The 18,112-nt window shown below is 37.4% G+C and overlaps 1 protein-coding gene across 5 annotated transcripts in view; it reads left to right on the forward strand.

Moving 5' to 3' along the window:
- Positions 1 to 12,307, forward strand: part of LOC135132885 (uncharacterized) — a 110,919-nt gene extending 98,612 nt beyond the window's left edge. For all 5 annotated transcript variants that reach the window (XM_064061097.1, XM_064061101.1, XM_064061099.1 and 2 more), the window contains 8 exons: positions 1,291 to 1,599; positions 1,652 to 1,791; positions 1,849 to 2,095; positions 2,142 to 3,021; positions 9,637 to 10,129; positions 10,178 to 10,549; positions 10,601 to 10,848; positions 10,928 to 12,307. In XM_064061097.1, the coding sequence (XP_063917167.1) occupies positions 1,291 to 1,599; positions 1,652 to 1,791; positions 1,849 to 2,095; positions 2,142 to 3,021; positions 9,637 to 10,129; positions 10,178 to 10,549; positions 10,601 to 10,848; positions 10,928 to 11,199 (2,961 nt within the window). In that variant the 3' untranslated portion in view covers positions 11,200 to 12,307. The remainder of the gene's footprint in view (positions 1 to 1,290; positions 1,600 to 1,651; positions 1,792 to 1,848; positions 2,096 to 2,141; positions 3,022 to 9,636; positions 10,130 to 10,177; positions 10,550 to 10,600; positions 10,849 to 10,927) is intronic.
- Positions 12,308 to 18,112: the final 5,805 nt, after the last annotated feature.

The following is an 18,112-nucleotide window of genomic DNA, read 5'->3' on the forward strand; positions in this document are numbered from 1 at the left end:
TCAAAATGAACGCTTTGTTATCTGCTAAAACACAAAAACAGTCCTTCTTTCCTTAAAAATGAATGATGATGAAGATAACTGATAGTGATAAGTAAGAAATTTCTTACGCTTAATTGACAAAAGCTCTGAAACCCGTTCTATTGTGTCGCAAAAACTCTAAACTGGCGACAAAAGGTTACTTTAAAATAAAATTCCAAATTTAATTATGCGGTTGAAGTACGTGGACGGTATTTTTGCCATTTCCGATGCAAGTAAATGTAATATTTAATTGATTTTTTAGGTACACTTGTGCTTAAAAATATTAAAAGATTAGATTTTTCTATATCTAACTTATCGACGATTTAGAATATTTAATGTGTCAAGTGTTCTACAAAATATTTTTCAAAATAACCACCGCCGATCCTTAAAAATAATGTTGTAATTGTTATATGATTTTCTAGATCTTTTAGAATCACTAGAAATACTTAGTTTGAAAAACGAAAAAAAATGGAAAGAAAGGAATACCGACCATTAGGTTTATTTTGGTATATATCTCTTTACAGTTGCTTTTAATCTTTAACGAGAAAAAGTAAATTTTTTGATAAAATTTTCACCAACCACATGGTTAACCGAAGACTATTGAGTCGACTAAAATCCAAGTATCATTTTATTTATATTGTCATTTGTAGGGAATTTTGTATTTTACCAACATATTTCAACAAATGATGATGAGTCTTTATTAATTTATTTTTACTGTAAATCTTTAGAAAGAAGTGAAAAAACTAACAAATAGATGTAACCACTGAATTTTACTTAACCCTCAGCTACGTGTTCAACAATTTTTAGCAGCTGATTTCATGATTTCACGTTTATTTTCTCTATATATATTGCCATTAATTTGATTTCAAATTTCCTGCCTACAATCTGCAATTTTTCGTTACATGCTCCGATTTATTTTCGTTTTTATTTAACTTTCAGTAGTGACGTCCGAAAATCAAACCGAGTCAAAAATATCGTGCTTTTAAACCGCAGTTAACTCTCAAAACAGAGTTACGCACGTTGTTCACTACGCACTGGAGTAAAAGACTTCAAAAATAGAACGTCAGTGAGTGCGTACGTCTGTGATGAACGCGTAATTACATTACATCTAGTATCGATGCGCGTGAGCCCTCTGCGCATTGAATGCAGTCGTGACGTCACCGAAAGACAAATTCAAATTTAAAAAAATCTGCATTTTATGACATTTTGTAGCTTATCTCAGAATGAGTTTCCTTATGAGAGATAAGTTTGAAAATGTGTTGTTTTTTCTAGCCGGAAAACGAAGAATCCTTGGAGCATCTGTGTTCGTACATCCGCAAACAATTACGTCGAGCAGCTACAGAAAAATTCGAAGTCACTAAAGAATGCTCGCAGCCGCCTGTCGCCGTTCCTTACAGGTTCCTGACGCCTTCGGGATCAGAACTGGATTTGAGGTTATGGGAGAGAAGTCTGATGAGAAGGGCTCTGCCCACATTAGTAGCTATTTTAGAGAGGGAGACCAGGGGGTGGTTTTTACACTTTCGAGAAAGACTGATTGCTGAGTTAAGAGCTCAAAAAATGCCCGACGAAGATATAGAACGGGTAACCGGTGTTAATCCTGAAGGTTTTTTTTCTAAGTACTTTTGGGTTTCAGGAAGTGAACGATGCTGTTATGAAGGAGTATCTGCAGAGGGTTTATAACAGCATTCTTTCTCATCCAGATATTTTAAGTTTAGGAGAAGGGATTGCTCAACTTTTAGTACAACAAGCCCAAAGCGTAGTTTTAATGCATAGGTAAGTGGACGATATGTTTTCCGTGACATAATTTAAGTGACGTATTTCGTCTTCCAGAGCAGTCGAAAACGTACAACACCGTCTTTCAAAATCTCAGGAAGAAATAAAAACTCGTCTCTGCAATTCTCATCCGGTATTGTCTAGAATAGAACCCTGGTTACGATCTCGTCTACGCTCAGCCGAACTGAAATTCAGCCAAGAAAACCAGTGGAGCGCCCATGAAGATGCTCTCTCATTATGCAACTCGAAACGTCTCCACCAAACCGTGTATTTCCTCAACCGCGACCTCGCCTTCATGAAAGAAGTAAGTACTGATTCAAACTTGCCCTTAAGTGTATAATTCCTTCCAGAGAGAACCCGCCTTGTTGAGAGAACTGCGCAAGGTCAAAACGCCCACCCGCTCTTTTTTATGGCCCACCCAAATCTGGCTGCCCACCAACTGGATCGTCCGCAGGAACTTCCAGGGTCAGTCCGAGATCGTCCCGACCGTGCTCAGCAAACAAGCCACCAGCATCACGACGCCCCGCTCCGATCCCAGCCAGCCCGTTTTCCTGGTGGAGAAAGAGATCGTCCGGACGACGACGACCCGGTGGCCGCTGTGGCGCATCTTCAACTACTTCCACCGGACCTGGTGCTGGACGTGGAACGCCATGTTCTTCTTCGGCATCGTGCTGCCGTGGTGCAGCCCGGTGGGCCTGCGCGCGCTGCTGTGCCTCGAACCGTTCATGCCCGACCTCGAGCTGTCGCAGGTCAACGGCACACTCTTCCCGCGGAAGAGCAGCCTGACGTCGACGCTGTGCTCGCGCCTGATCAGCCTGTGGCGGCACATCTCCAAGTCGCGGACGCACTTCGAGACCAAGCCGGACACCGGCTTCATAGGGAAGGGGTTCACGAGACACTTGAATAGGATATGGAATTACTTTTTTAAGGGGCTGTTTGGGACGATCATTTTGGTTGTGATTTTTCCCGTGGTGTGCGTGGCGGTCATCGCGGCGAGCGTTTTCGTCGCGCTGACGGCGGTGGCGTGGATGCCGGTGCTGACCTTGGCGGTGCAGGTCACCAACGCCGTGATCTACGACCTGGACAGCCCGGTGCAGCAGAGGAACCGGTTGTTCGTGCTGTTCGAGGCGCTGATGTGGAAGATCGGGCTGCAGGGGTGCGTGCAGCCGGTGGCGGCGCTGCTGGTGGCGGCGGTCGTGTGTCCGGCGATTTCGTTGGTCATCTTGGCAGGTAACGACAACAAACTCAAGTTTACCCGTCCATTATGAAAATTACTCTCAAACTGATGTCCCCAGGTTTACTGCGTCCTGTAGCAGTATATTCAAGTATTTACGTTCATTTTTAAAAAAGACAATTGGGACCCCCTAGAAGGTTGCACATTAAAAAAAGACATTTGGGGTCCCCGAGAAGGCTTTATATTTAAAAAAAAAGACAATTGGGACCCCCGAGAAGGTTTCACATTTAAAAACAATACGTTTGGCGCCCCCGATAAGGTTTTACATTTTTAAAAAAGACAGTTGGGACCCCCGAGAAGGTTTCACATTAAAAAAAAAGACAATTGGGACCCTCTAGCAGGTTTCACATAAAAAAAAGACAACTGGGACCCCCGAGAAGGTTTAAAAAAACAATTGAGACCCCTGACAAGGTTAAAAAAAGACAGTTGGGACCCTCGAGACGGTTTCACATAAAAAAAGGCATTTGGGGCCCCCGATAAGATTTTAGCTTTTTAAAAAAGGCAATTGGGCCCACCTTCTTAAAAAAAAGACATTGATTGAGGCCCCCAAGGTTTCACATCCTTGAAAAAATACATTTGGGCCCCCCGAGGTTTTGCAGTTAAAAAAAAAACAGTTAGGACCTCCGAGAAAGTTTCACATTAAAAAAAAGGCAATTGGGACCTTCGAGAAGGTTTCACAAAAAAAAATACGTTTGGCGCCCCCGAGAAGGTTTTACATTAAAAAAAAACAGTTGGGACCCCCGAGAAGGTTTCACATTAAAAAAAAACAAAAAGGGACCCCCGAGAAGGTTTAAAAAAAGACAATTTGGACCCCCGATAAGGTTTAAAAAAAGACATTTGGCCCCCCTGAGAAGTTTTTTGCATTTTTAAAAAAGACAATTGGGACCCTCGAGAAGGTTTCACATAAAAAAAAGACAATGGGAACCCCCTAGAAGGTTTCACATTAAAAAAAAAGACAATTGGGACCCCCGAGAAGGTTTAAAAAAAAAGACATTTGCGCCCCCTGAGAAGGTTTCGCATTTTTAAAAAAGACAATTGGGACCCTCGAGAAGTTTCACATAAAAAAAAGACAATTGGGACCCCCGAGAGTGTCACATTAAAAAAAAATACGTTTGGCGCCCCCGAGAAGCTTTTACATTTTTAAAAAAGACAGTTGAGACCCCCGAGAAGGTTTCACATTAAAAAAAAAAACAATTGGGACCCTCGAGAAGATTTAAAAAAAAGACAATTGGGACCCCTGAGAAGGTTTAAAAAAAAGACATTAGGGTCCCGTGAGAAGGTTTTGCATTTTTAAAAAAGACAATTGGGACCCTCGAGAAGGTTTCACATAAAAAAAGACAATTGGGACCCCCGAGAATGTTTCACATTTAAAAAAAATACGTTTGGCGCCCCCGAGAAGCTTTTACATTTTTAAAAAGGACAGTTGGGACCCCCGAGAAGGTTTCACATTAAAAAAAAAGCCAATTGGGACCCCCGAGAAGGTTTAAAAAAAGACAATTGGGACCCCCGAGAAGGTTTAAAAAAAAAAAGACATTTGGGCCCCTGAGAAGGTTTTGCATTTTTAAAAAAGACAATTGGGACCCTCGAGAAGGTTTCACATAGAAAAAAGACAATTGGGATCCCCGAGAATGTTTCACATTAAAAAAAATACGTTTGGCGCCCCCGAGAAGCTTTTACATTTTTAAAAAAGACAGTTGCGACCCCCGAGAAGGTTTCACATTAAAAAAAAAGACAATTGGGACCCCAGAGAAGATTTAAAAAAAAAGACAATTGGGACCCCTGAGATGGTTTAAAAAAAAGACAATTGGGCCCCCTGAGAAGGTTTTGCATTTTTAAAAAAGACAATTGGGACCCTCGAGAAGGTTTCACATAAAAAAAGACAATTGGGACCCCCGAGAATGTTTCACATTTAAAAAAAAATACGTTTGGCGCCCCCGAGAAGCTTTTACATTTTTAAAAAAGACAGTTGGGACCCCCGAGAAGGTTTCACATTAAAAAAAAAAGACAATTGGGACCCCCGAGAAGGTTTAAAAAAAGACAGTTGGGACCCTCGAGAAGGTTTAAAAAAAAGACATTTGGGCCCCCTGAGAAGGTTTTGCATTTAAAAAAAAAAAAACAATTGGGACCCTCGAGAAGGTTTCACATAAAAAAAAGACAATGGGAACCCCCGAGAAGGTTTCACATTAAAAAAAAAGACAATTGGGACCTCAGAGAAGGTTTAAAAAAAGACAATTGGTACCCCCGAGAAGGTTTAAAAAAAAGACATTTTGGGCCCCCTGAGAAGGTTTTGCATTTTTAAAAAAGACAATTGGGACCCTCGAGAAGGTTTCACATAAAAAAAAGACAATTGGGACCCCTGAGAAGGTTTCACATTAAAAAAAAAATACAATTGGGACCCCCGAGAAGATTAAAAAAAAGACAATTGGGACCCCTGAAAAGATTTAAAAAAAAAAGGCATTTGGGCCCCCTGAGGTTTTGCATTTTTAAAAAAGACAATTGGGACCCTCGGGAAGGTTTCATATAAAAGAAAGACAATTGGGACCCCCGACAATGTTTCACATTTAAAAAAAATACGTTTGGCGCCCTCGAGAAGCTTTTACATTTAAAAAAAACAGTTGGGACCCCCGAGAAGGTTTCACATTAAAAAAAAGACAATTGGGACCCCCAAGAAGGTTTAAAAAAAGGACAATTGGGACCCCCGAGAAGGTTTAAAAAAAAAAGACATTTGGGCCCCCTGAGAAGGTTTTGCATTTTTAAAAAAGACAATTGGGACCCTCGAGAAGGTTTCACATAGAAAAAAGACAATTGGGATCCCCGAGAATGTTTCACATTAAAAAAAAATACGTTTGGCGCCCCCGAGAAGCTTTTACATTTTTAAAAAAGACAATTGGGACCCCAGAGAAGATTAAAAAAAAGACAATTGGGACCCCAGAGAAGATTAAAAAAAAGACAATTGGGACCCCTGAGAAGGTTTAAAAAAAAGACGATTGGGCCCCCTGAGAAGGTTTTGCATTTTTAAAAAAGACAATTGAGACCCTCGAGAAGGTTTCACATAAAAAAGACAATTGGGACCCCCGAGAATGTTTCACATTTAAAAAAAATACGTTTGGCGCCCCCGAGAAGCTTTTACATTTTTAAAAAAGACAGTTGGGACCCCCGAGAAGGTTTAAAAAAAGACAGTTGGGACCCTCGAGAAGGTTTAAAAAAAAGACATTTGGGCCCCCTGAGAAGGTTTTGCAATAAAAAAAAACAATTGGGACCCTCGAGAAGGTTTCACATAAAAAAAAACAATGGGAACCCCCTAGAAGGTTTCACATTAAAAAAAAAGACAATTGGGACCTCAGAGAAGGTTTAAAAAAAGACAATTGGGACCCCCGAGAAGGTTTAAAAAAAAGACATTTGGGCCCCCTGAGAAAGTTTTGCATTTTTAAAAAAGACAATTGGGACCCTCGAGAAGGTTTCACATAAAAAAAAGACAATTGGGACCCCTGAGAAGATTTAAAAAAAAAAGGCATTTGGGCCCCCTGAGGTTTTGCATTTTTAAAAAAGACAATTGGGACCCTCGGGAAGGTTTCACATAAAAGAAAGACAATTGGGACCCCCGACAATGTTTCACATTTAAAAAAAAATACGTTTGGCGCCCTCGAGAAGCTTTTACATTTAAAAAAAAAACAGTTGGGACCCCCGAGAAGGTTTCACATTAAAAAAAAGGCAATTGGGACCCCCAAGAAGGTTTAAAAAAAGGACAATTGGGACACCCGAGAAGGTTTTAAAAAAAAAGATGTTGGTTGGGGCCTCCAAGGTTTCACATCCTTAAAAAATACATTTGGGGCCGCCGAGAAGGTTTTATAGTTAAAAAAACAGTTGGAACCTCCGAGAAGGTTTCACATTAAAAAAAGACAATTGGGACGCTGGAGAAGGTTTAAAAAAAAGACATTTGGGCCCCCCGAGGAAGTTTTACATTTTTAAAAAAGACAGTTGAGGCCCCCGAGAAGTTTTCACATTCTTAAAAAAGACAGTTGGTATCCCTGGGAAGGTTTCACATCCTTAAAAAATACATTTGGGGTCCCCGAGAGGGTTTTACATTTTTAAAAAAGACTGTTGGGACCCGTGAGAAGGTTTCAGATTAAAGAAAAACAGTTGGAAACCCCGAGAAGGTTCCACACTAAAATTATTATATTTTTGTCTTTTTTTTAATATGTATAATTATAAAACTTTAAACGTGTTTAAAATGGTAAATTTTTATAGAGAAATATAGATTTTGTAATTAAGCTCCGCCCCGTGGCTAATGACAAATAAAAAACCGTCACAATTTAGATAGGGTGGGTGGGCGGAGCTTATATTTTCCTTTTTTTACTTCCCGAGCTTAAGCAAAGGAGGTATAGTAATCGAGTTCATCGGCCGTATTGCCACTTTCATATTTTCTCGTGTCATGACCTCTAGACTATGAAAAAAGTGGTCTCTCGTTTCCGTCTATCTGTCTATCTATCTGGTATCTATTTGGTGTCTGTATTCATTTTAATTAAACAAGTGATCTCCGTAACTACTGGACCGATTGTTATCGAATTTTGTGTGTAAAGTAGAAATTCCAGGTAGATGGTTAAATGCTAACTAGAATTTGGTTAATTATCCCCGCCACCAATGGGATGACGTAATCTCCAAAATTTATAATAAAAAGTTTTTGAAATTTTATAAAATAAGATACTTTTGCACTTCTAGTGTGTGAACCCGTGTCGAATTTTGTTATTACAAAATTTACACAATTTTATTCAAAAAATATTGGGCACTGTCATTCTATGAGTGTATAGTTGTGATGTATCATTGCATTAAAAGATTTTAAATTTCTTATACAGGATGACTCAGAAAAATTAACGAAAGAGTCAGTTTATTTTATTGATTATATCAAGAACGGCTCAATGCGTATAATACTGTTGTCATTAGTATTACACTTCGCCTATCTAAAGTGATATAATGTCTTTGCAAAAATGTTGATTACGTCATCATAGGGCGAGGGAAGTTCTGTCGAAATAACCTTCGACCAATTTTGTTAATATATGTAGTCCTCTTTTCATAACCAAAAACTGAAAATATGTTTAAAATGGTGCATTTTTATAGAGAAATATAGATTTTGCTACTAAGCCGCGCCCCGTGGCTAATGACAAATAAAAAATCATCACAAATGAGATAGGGTGGGCGGGCGGGGCTTATATTTTGCCCTTTTTAGATATTTAGTCTTCTTTTGATAACTAAAAACTTTAAACAAGTTTAAAATGGTAAATTTTATTCAATTAAGCTCCGGTCCCAAGCTCATTACAAATAAAAAATTTGGAAGTGGCAATTCAGTCGACGGACTAGATTACAATACTTCCTTGGCTTACGCTCGAGAAGTACGTAAAAAAATTACATTTGAGAAAGGGCTTGTGGGTGGGGCTTATATTTTCCTTTTTTAAACATTTATTAGTCTTTTTTTCATAATCAAAAAATTAAAACATGTTTAAAATGGTAAATTTTTATAGAGAAATATAGATTTTGCAATTAAGCTCCGCCCCGTGGCTCATGACAAATAAAAAAATCATCACATTCGTTGGATGGACTCTTGGGCAAAGCTCGGAAGTAAAAATTACCCGTTGAACTGAAAAGTATATTATTTTATACCGACGTCTATCCAGATGTATTTCTTAACGATTCGTTGTTCCAAGAATCAAGAATGTCCGATGGATTCCATTACTGTACGTCCCGAGCTTATCTTTGATAAGAAAAACAACTTGAAAGTGTTTATGTTTATACGTCGGAAGAATGTCACGTAGAAATTAGTTTGATTTGAATGAGTTGGTCCCCTCAAAACAGAGGATCAAAACTATTAAGTAGTAAGCTACAATCGACAATATGTTCTGAATATCATTATTATAATTGTTATTAAATAAAGACGTTTGTATTTTCACATTTTCGGGGAAATGGGGTGACTTGTTCTTAATTTGATCAATAAATAATATGAATGCTATAATATAAAGTAAAAACTCATCATATTTTGCAGATTTTGGGTAGAATTTATTCGGCAAAATTTTGAGATAACGTCATCAATGTTGTGGGGGGAATAAATAGATTTATTTTGATTAACAATTTACCATGCTTACTTTGACTTTAAAATGTCTGCAAGATTTCAAAGCATTCAGTTTTGCAATTCTTGATTTATTTAATAAAATAAATTGACTGATTTATTAATTTTTTTGAGTCACCCTGTATAAGCAAATGTAAAAAATATAAATTACAAGTACTAACTGATCATATTTTGCACATTCATTTTAGATAGGATTTCTTTGGCAAAATTTTGCGATGACGTAATCAATTTTTTGGGGTTGATAAAGAGATTTTAATTAAAAAGTTACAAATTATGGAATCGTGAAGTACGGCAACGTTGCGGACGCAGAATACACCATCCCGTGAAAGAAAATATACACCAGGCGCTGTAAAAAGGACGCAATAATACCCGAACGATGAAATAAAACTTTTCCTATGCTTTCTGCGAGACTCAGTTAAAATACTTATTAATGATAAAAGGACCCAATAATGATAGCAAGATGTGTTTTTGCATGTATACTGTTTTTCCCCAGGTGGCATCGCCCGCTACTGGTTCCGCCTCTTCTGGGACACCACCATCTTCCACCTCATAATTAAAAAACGCGGCCGGATCCCCGCCAGCGACAGTTTCGTGGTGAAGCGCGTCGCCGGCCCCGGCTTAGCCTCCGACTACTACTTCCAGATCAGTCCCGAGCAGGCCCTCGCCGCCTTCGAGGCCAAAATGGAGTGGGATGAGCTCGCCGCCTACCAGTCCGTGATCGAAAACACGATCATGCAGCCGCAGCGCGACTTCAGCCACTTCGTGGAAGCCTGCTTCGGCAGCTTCTCCACACAGCTGGCCAAGAACGGCCCCTACAAGAACCTGGAGAAGGAAGCGCAGGACCTGATGACGGTCCTCCACGAGAAGCTCGAGAGGCGGCGCCGGGACCTCCAGACCGGGTTGAGCGTGACCGTGAAGAGCAAAATCAAGCTGGAAACGTCGGAGCTGAAAATCGCCATCCAGCAGGGGGCGCTGATGCTGGAGAGGTACGTAGTTATGGGTTTCTGGGTGTTGCGACAATGTTGTTTGTGTAGGTTCTACCCGACGCACATTTTGCCGAAACTGGGCTGCAGTGAGGACCAGTTCTGGGACAATCGGGCGCTGAGTCCTGGGGATTGGGCCGGGTTGGCTGGGTTGCTCTACTCGGAGCTGTTCAGTCTGGATATCCTGACGCCGCTAGACCATACCGATACCAGTTTTCGTCTGGATCCTCACCCACAAGCGGACTTGTCGAGGTACACGGAGATGGTGCAGTGTGCCCAGTTGGGAGCCCGAGGACCGGATCTCCTAGGGAATGTGTATACACCGAGGGGGAACATCCAAGTGCATTCGCCATACTTGGAAGTGTCTGCGTTCAATCCGAGGTCCAAACAAGCGACGACGGTGAAGAAGTGCGAAAAAAAGTCGTAAGTTGGTGGCACGTCCGCAGAAACTGAGTACTACTGGTGTGTATATAGGGAATCGACGACGGTCCTGGGGTCCATCAGGAGTACGACGGGGTCGACGATTTGGACGCCTTGGAAGAAGCACTCGCGACCGTTCGCTCCCGACAAGATGGTGATTCCGTTACCGGTTCCGCACCCGGCCCATATTGCCGTAACGATATTTAATCGGGATTCGGATGACCCGATTCCGTTGGAGTCGGACATCTGCCAAAGTATTTTACGGGGGATCGAGGAAAGTCATATCTCGTTGGACGAATCGGGTAAATTTTGTCAACGCTGTTGTTTTTAGCTTGAAAGTGGCACCTCAACCTCAGTTAACAATTCAATATATTTCTGCAGGCATCAACAGGTATAAGGGCGGCGGCGACTCGTTTGAAACCAGTTCGAGTTCGGACACAGTCGAGAGCCCCCACAATGGCGCCGAGCCCCCACCAAGTCAATCCAACCGTAACTCATCGGACGGGGTCTACCAGTGGACTTTAAACAACTGGGGCCAACGCAAACGTAATAATTCAGGTAGTGTTAAGGTCGATCTGGCGAGTCCGGAGGACGTCACCTTAGACAGCGATAGTACTAGGGTTGTTTTCAGTACGTACGGCACGACCGTTTGATAAAGTCATGTACATGTGATTCCGCATAATCCAATCTGATTGGTTGAAACGTATCTTAAGTTGAAACATCCAGTTCCCGTTATTTAATAATCATTGACAACAAGTGTGATATTTTTTTAAGTTATGTACAAGCGTCAGACATCACAGGATCTAGTTATGTTGAAAAAACATAGTTTGGCATTTCGTGGGCCGAAAGGCATATCAGACGACTCAGCAGTAGTACAATTGACAGCATAAAAGTATTAAATGTTGAATTAGCGCTGTAGTAGTTTAATTTAAGTAAACAGATCGTGGCGCAGAGTTGCAAATTCGTCTATTTTTTGTACTTTAAGAAATCAAAGTTTTCTTTTGCTACACGGTGAGAGTTGTTTTATTTTACAAAAGCTTTCTGTGAATAATAACGCAAGTTTTAAAAGTTAGTAGGGTAAGGGCATAAAGTTTAAATATTTATTAGCTAGTAATAAAACTGCACGTAGAGGTAAATTTTTTATTTGAGAAAATGTCCATTGCACTTAATAGAAGTTTGTATAGTCTGTATTTATGAAGTTTGAATCGAATAAAAGTATCTACCTACATTCTAGTGAGGCAGGATTACCTAGGAGTTATGAAACAGCATAGCAATAATTTGCTGATAATTACGTGTTTTTGATTTCCATCGTTATCCATCTAGTTTTTTCTATTACCAGGAAGTTGCAATTTTCGACTAGTTTCTGGTAATTCTATTAAAACTAGTCACTGAAACACCTGTCCATAACAAGTAGCTTATGACGTTTAAACGAATTTTCCACCTAGATATTTGTAGCGCCGACCCGTTTATAAAAATTAACTCGTCAATTGTCAAATTTTCTTGGTATCTTTCCTTGTGTCGTTTTTATTTGTGTGTGGTCAATTGAAGAGGTTCAATCCGACGTAATTGCAGCATCACCTGTTCCTTTATTACTCGTTTCGCTGTATGAACTTGTTCCGTTGACTTTTTTATATGTACAATTTGTATTTCTTTTTTATCTAATTGTATCTTTATTGCTTGCTTGTGTTTAATTGTACTATATTTGTAAAGCTAAATTTTGCTACGTTTGTGTTTACTCAGAAATATAAAGCTTTAAGACTGGATTCGAGTTTTATTGACCTATGGCCACTTTAATGGAACTGTCTGCCACAGTGCAGATGCTCCACTAACCTTTGACTTTTCTGAACAACTTTATGTTTATTTTGTTTGTAGTTTAGTTGGAATTTTGGAAGCTAAACGGATTGGTCGCAGTTCTGGTAAGTACCCATCTAAGCTGGAGTTGAAAGGTATGAAAGCGATTTTGTAGATTTTGAGTCAACTGTGATTCATTACAAATACAAATAATTCCGAACTTCTAAAATTGTGCTTTGTAAGACTGACTCATCCAACGTCCAATCAGGAATTTTTATACTATCAAAATGTTTACGAAAATGCGCGCGGAACCGACAGTTTTTTAAATTAGGTAACAAAACTTACACAGGTTGAAAATTTGTTTATAAACAGTACTTCCCTGCCCTCTGAAGCATGACCGATACGCTGTAGATATCAGGGACCTGTGTTTTCAGGTATTTGCTTATTCATCAATTTTTTGCTTCAAGTTTAATTTTAAAGTCTGCATATAATATAACACTAATTACTGCGTTCTAGAATTTTATTCGAGGTCTTTGAGACTACCACGTAAATGAACACACACTGTGGAGTAAAAGATGTTGGTTTAATATTGATCCTTTAATCTTAATTATCCATTTTAATCAATAAAATTCTCTGCCCACAGACTGGCTCAAGGTGACTTTCTGTGGCTACAAATTGACGTAGCTGTTTAGTAAACCTATTAGATTCTGATTTCATTTTTTTTTAATTTTTATGTTGTTGCAAAATTAAGAAAATAATCAGTTGCAATTTCTACCCCTAGAGTTTGAAAAGAGCAGGTCTCCCATTTTTCATATAATTTCTGTAGCTACCTACTGAGTTGAATTTTAAATGTATTTTAGGAAAGTCACAAACCAAAATTTGTCTGATGATCCTACCAATAATTTGATGACGTAGTTACAAAATTTTGTGAAGAAAACAACACTAAAGTCGCGATCTTTTCTATAGAACCACTCCCTAGTGTAAATTTTCAAAATTTGTTTAGTGTAAGTGACCTTGACGGGTTTCTGGGGGAAAACATATGTGTCAAAAATTTGACAGGTTAGATGGCCCCATTGTCAATGTGGATATTTTATTTTAATAAATAGATAAACAGAACATACAGTCTGCACGGGATACAGTGCGGCATAGCTGAGGGCAACCGAAACATTCGTGTTGTGCTAGTTTCGATTGCCATATCAACTACCGCTACCAACCGCGTTCGGCGTAAAGTACTAGATGACAGGGCTACCAACTTGACTTTTTATCGAGTGGTTCCGTAGAAATGACCGCTACTGTAGTGGTTTATGAATCCCCTTTTTATTTATTAGAAACTGCATGTTCTGAAATCAAACTGTTTATCCCTACCCAAAAATCGATGACATCTCAAGATTTTTTCTGCGTGATCAGAAAGGATTGAATCTGTTGGCAATCCTGGATTTTTTTTTCAAGTTTGACAGATTGTTGACATTTTTAATTTGCAAAATATATCCAAAACATAACCTTAATTAATCGCCTGTCACGCCTGACACATTTGTCACAGGACACTGTTATACCAACATAAACACAAGAAAAGTTGACATTTTTTTTTTTTAAATATGCCAACAGACTCAGTCATTTGTTATCAGGTGGTAGTATAAGTCTGCAGTTGTGGTTGATTAAAATGCATTCAGTTTTTTTAGAATGCTTATACAGAGTGGCTAAAATGGAAAATGGGAATTTCCGAGATATAAAAAAAATTACATTTTCAAAAATCTTAATCCGGAAGTCTAAAGAGCGGGTGGGCGGGGCTAGTACTTTCTAAGATCAAACTGATTTTGCCAAATGATATACCCTCTACCGTTTATTTTCTTAGAGGGTATGTGATTTGGCAAAATCAGTCTTATCTTGGCAAGTACTGGCCCCGCCCACCCGCCCCTTATTTTCTTCGAGGGTATGTCATTTGCAAAAATCAGTCTTATCTTAGCAAGTACTAGCCCCACCCACTACCCCTCTTCTCATTCTAAAGACTAATTTTATTTCTGTTCAGTATAAGATCATTAATTTGATTCAGATCGGATCAAATCAATCACTGGAAAGGAGGCAGGGTGGGTGGGCGGGGCTAATTATGTTCTGTCGAGTGGGAGTGGAAACTAACAATAGAATCTAGGATGTGAAAAAAATTAAAAAAAATTGTTTTTTTTTTTTCTATTTGCTACCAAATTTATTTCTTATTTTGTGTACCTGACCTGACTTCTTTATTGTCCCAAATAAACAAATTTTAAACATTTCTGTAAATATGTATATAAAAACCACAAAGTAAAGTCTTGAAACAATTGTATTTTTGTGAAAGAAAAATTAGTAATGATTTTCTTTTTTATCTACAAAATTTTTATAACGAGCTATTTTGACGAAACTGTAAAAATTGCTATATGTATTTCACTTAGCGATTTTGGAAAAACGGTAGGAATTTCCGAAGAAACGAACCGAAAATGACTTCTGGATACCAAAATCTACAAGAAAATGTCTTCAACTAATGTTTGCAAATGTCAAAAGTCCCAAAATCAGTCTTATGTTATTAAATACTAGCCCCGCCCACCCACCCTCTATTATTTTAGAGGGTGTCATTTGTCAAAATCAGTCTTATCTTAACAAATACTAGTGCCCCCCCTCCCCCTCTTCTCATTCTAACGACTAATTTTATTTGTGTTCAGTATAAAATCATTCATTTCATTCAGATCGCATAAAATCAATCACCAAAAAGGTATTTCCCAAAATTTTTTGAGAATTTTAAGGGAACTTTTCAAAAATCTCAATTCTTCAACGGTTTTTTTTACTGTTTTTGGTTAATTTGACGTATTCTTTTTGGAGCTTTCAGGATATTTGAAAAAAAAGCGTTTTTGAATAATTTTTTGACAATTTATAGCCAATTTTTCAAAAATCTTAATTTTTCCACGGGTTTTTTGATCGTTTTTGTTTAATATAGCGTGGTATTTTTGGAACTTTCAAGATACTAAAAAAAAAAAAATTTTCAAACCAAATTTTTTGAAAATCGTAGTCGTAATATCAATACGTTATGTTCTCGAATAAGTTTGTCGAAATGTATCTCCCAAAATTTCTTCAGAATTTTTAGGCAACTTCAAAAATCTCAGTTTTTTACCGACGGATTTTTTGACGGTTCTTAGGGTTTTCGGTTAATACAAAGCACCGTTTTCGGAATTAAAAAGAAATATATTTTCAAACCAAATTTTTCGAAAATCTTACTCCGGAACTATCAGGACGTTATGTTCTCCAATAAGCTTGTCGAAATGTATTTATCAAATTTTTTTGAGGATTTTTAGGCAACTTTTCAAAGTACCTTTTTTGGAACTTTCAAAATATAAAAAAAACATTTTCAAACCGAATTTTTCCAAAATCTTGATCCGAAACTATCAGTAGGTTATGTTCTTGAAAAAGCTCGTCGAAATGTATTTCCAAAAATTTTTGGGAATTTTTTGACAACATTTCAAAAATCACAATTTTTTCAATATGGGGAATTGAAAAATTAAAATTTTTCAAATTTTTAAGTACTTGCTTAAAATTCTCAAAAAAATCTAAGAAATACGTGTGAATTTTTGAGCTTTAGATGTATAGTAAAAAATTTCACTCTCAAATAGAATTTTTTGAAAATATGAATTGATAACCTTGCTAAAAGTTGATAAGATTTTTAGGGAACTTTTAAAAATCTCAATTTTTCAACGGATTGTTTTGACCGTTTTTGGTTAATACAACCTATCGTTTTTGGAGCTTTCAAGATACTAAAAAAATTCATTTTATCAAACAAAATTTTTCGAAAATCGTAGTCCGGAACTAACAACATGTTATGTTCTCGAATAAACTTACTTGTCAAAATAAGACTTTGGCAAATCACCTATTCTCTAATAACGGGCGGGTGGGCGGGGCTAGTACTTGCTAAGATAAAACTGATATCGCCAAATGGTATACCTTCGAAGAAAATGAAGGGTGGGTGGGCGGGGCCAACAGTTGCCTATATAAAACTGATTTTGCCAAATGATATACTCTTTAACCTTTAATTTCTTAGAGGGTATGTGATTTGGCAAAATCAGTCTTATCTTGCCAAGTACTAGCCCCCCCGCCCGCCCTTTATTTTCTTCGAGGGTATTTAATTTGAAAATATCAGTTTTATCTTAGCAAGAACTCGCCCCGCCCACCCGCCCTTTATTTTCTATCAGGGTATGTTATTTGGCAATATCAGTCTTTTCTTGGCAAGTACTCGCCCCGCCCACCTGCCTTTTATTTTTTTAGAGGGTATGTCATTTGACAAAATCAATCAAAATCAGATTTTTTGCCAACATTTCAAATACTCGATTTTTCAAAATGGGAATTAAAATTTTTCAAATTTTTAAGTACTTGCTTACAATCCTAAAAAAAATCTAGGAAATATGTGTGAATTTTTCGAGCTTTAGAGGTATAGTAAAAATGTTCACTTCCAAATCGAATTTTTTGAAAATTTAAATTGTTAACCTTGCTAAAAGTTGATAAGATTAAAAAATTAATTAATTTTTCAAGGGATTTTTTACCGTTTTTGGTTAATATAGCCTATCGCTTTTGGAGCTTTCAAGATATTGAAAAATCATTTTCAAATAAAATTTTTCGAAAATGTTAGTCCGGAACTAATAACATGTTATGTACTCAAATAAGCTCTTCAAAATGTATTTCCCAAAATTTTTTGAGGATTTTTAGAGAGCTTTTCAAAAATGTCAGTTCTTCAACTGGTTTTTTTACAATTTTTGGTTAATATAACGTACTATTTTTGGAGGTTCCAAGACATTAAAAAAAAACTTTCAAACAAATGTTTTCAAAAATCTTAATCTGGGAGTATTAACTCGTTTTGTTTTCGAATAAACTTGTTGAAATGGATTTCTCAAAATTTTTTGAGAATTTTTAGTCAATTTTTCAACGGGTTTTTTGACCGTTTTTGTTTAATATACGCACTGTTTTGGAACCTTCGAGATATTAAAAAAAAATATTTTCAAACCAAATTTTTCGAAAAATTTAATCCAGGACATATAACGCGTTATGTCCTCCAATAAGCTCGTCGAATTGTATTTATCAAAATTGTTTGATGATTTTTAGGCAACTTTTCAAAAATCTCAATTTTTCAACGAATTTTTTATACCGTTTTTGGTTAATATAACCTATCGTTTTTGGAGCTTTCAAGATATTAAAAAAAAATCATTTTCAAAAAAATTTTTTCGAAAATCTTAATCCGGGACCAACCACATGTTATGTTCTCGAATAAACTCTTCAAAATGTATTTCCCAAAATTTTTTGAGGACTTTTAGGGAATTTTTCAAAAATCTCAATTCTTCAACGGTTTTTTTCAACAGTTTTTGGTTAATATAAGGTACTGTTTTTCGAGCTTTCAAGATATTAAAAAGAAACGCTTTCAAACAAAGTCTTTCGAAAATCTTGGCCCGGCACTATTAACACGTTATGTTTTGGAATAAGCTTTCCCAAAATTTTTTGACAATTTTTATTCAATTTTTCAACGGGTTTTTTGACCGTTTTTGCTTAATATAACGAACTCTTTTTGGAACATTTCGAGATATTAAAAAATATATATTCAAACCAAATTTTTCGAAAAATTTAATTCGGGACATACAACACGTGATGTTCTCAAATAAGGTCGTCGAAATGTATTCATCAAAATTTTTTGAGGAATTTTAGGCAACTTGTCAAAAATATCAACTTTTCAACGGATTTTTTTACTGTTTTTGGTTAATATAACCTATCGTT

This window comes from Zophobas morio, unplaced genomic scaffold (genome assembly GCF_036711695.1).
Source record: "Zophobas morio isolate AGI-343-1 ecotype UQ-CSIRO unplaced genomic scaffold, CSIRO_AGI_Zmor_V1 ptg000021l, whole genome shotgun sequence".
NCBI lineage: Eukaryota > Metazoa > Arthropoda > Insecta > Coleoptera > Tenebrionidae > Zophobas > Zophobas morio.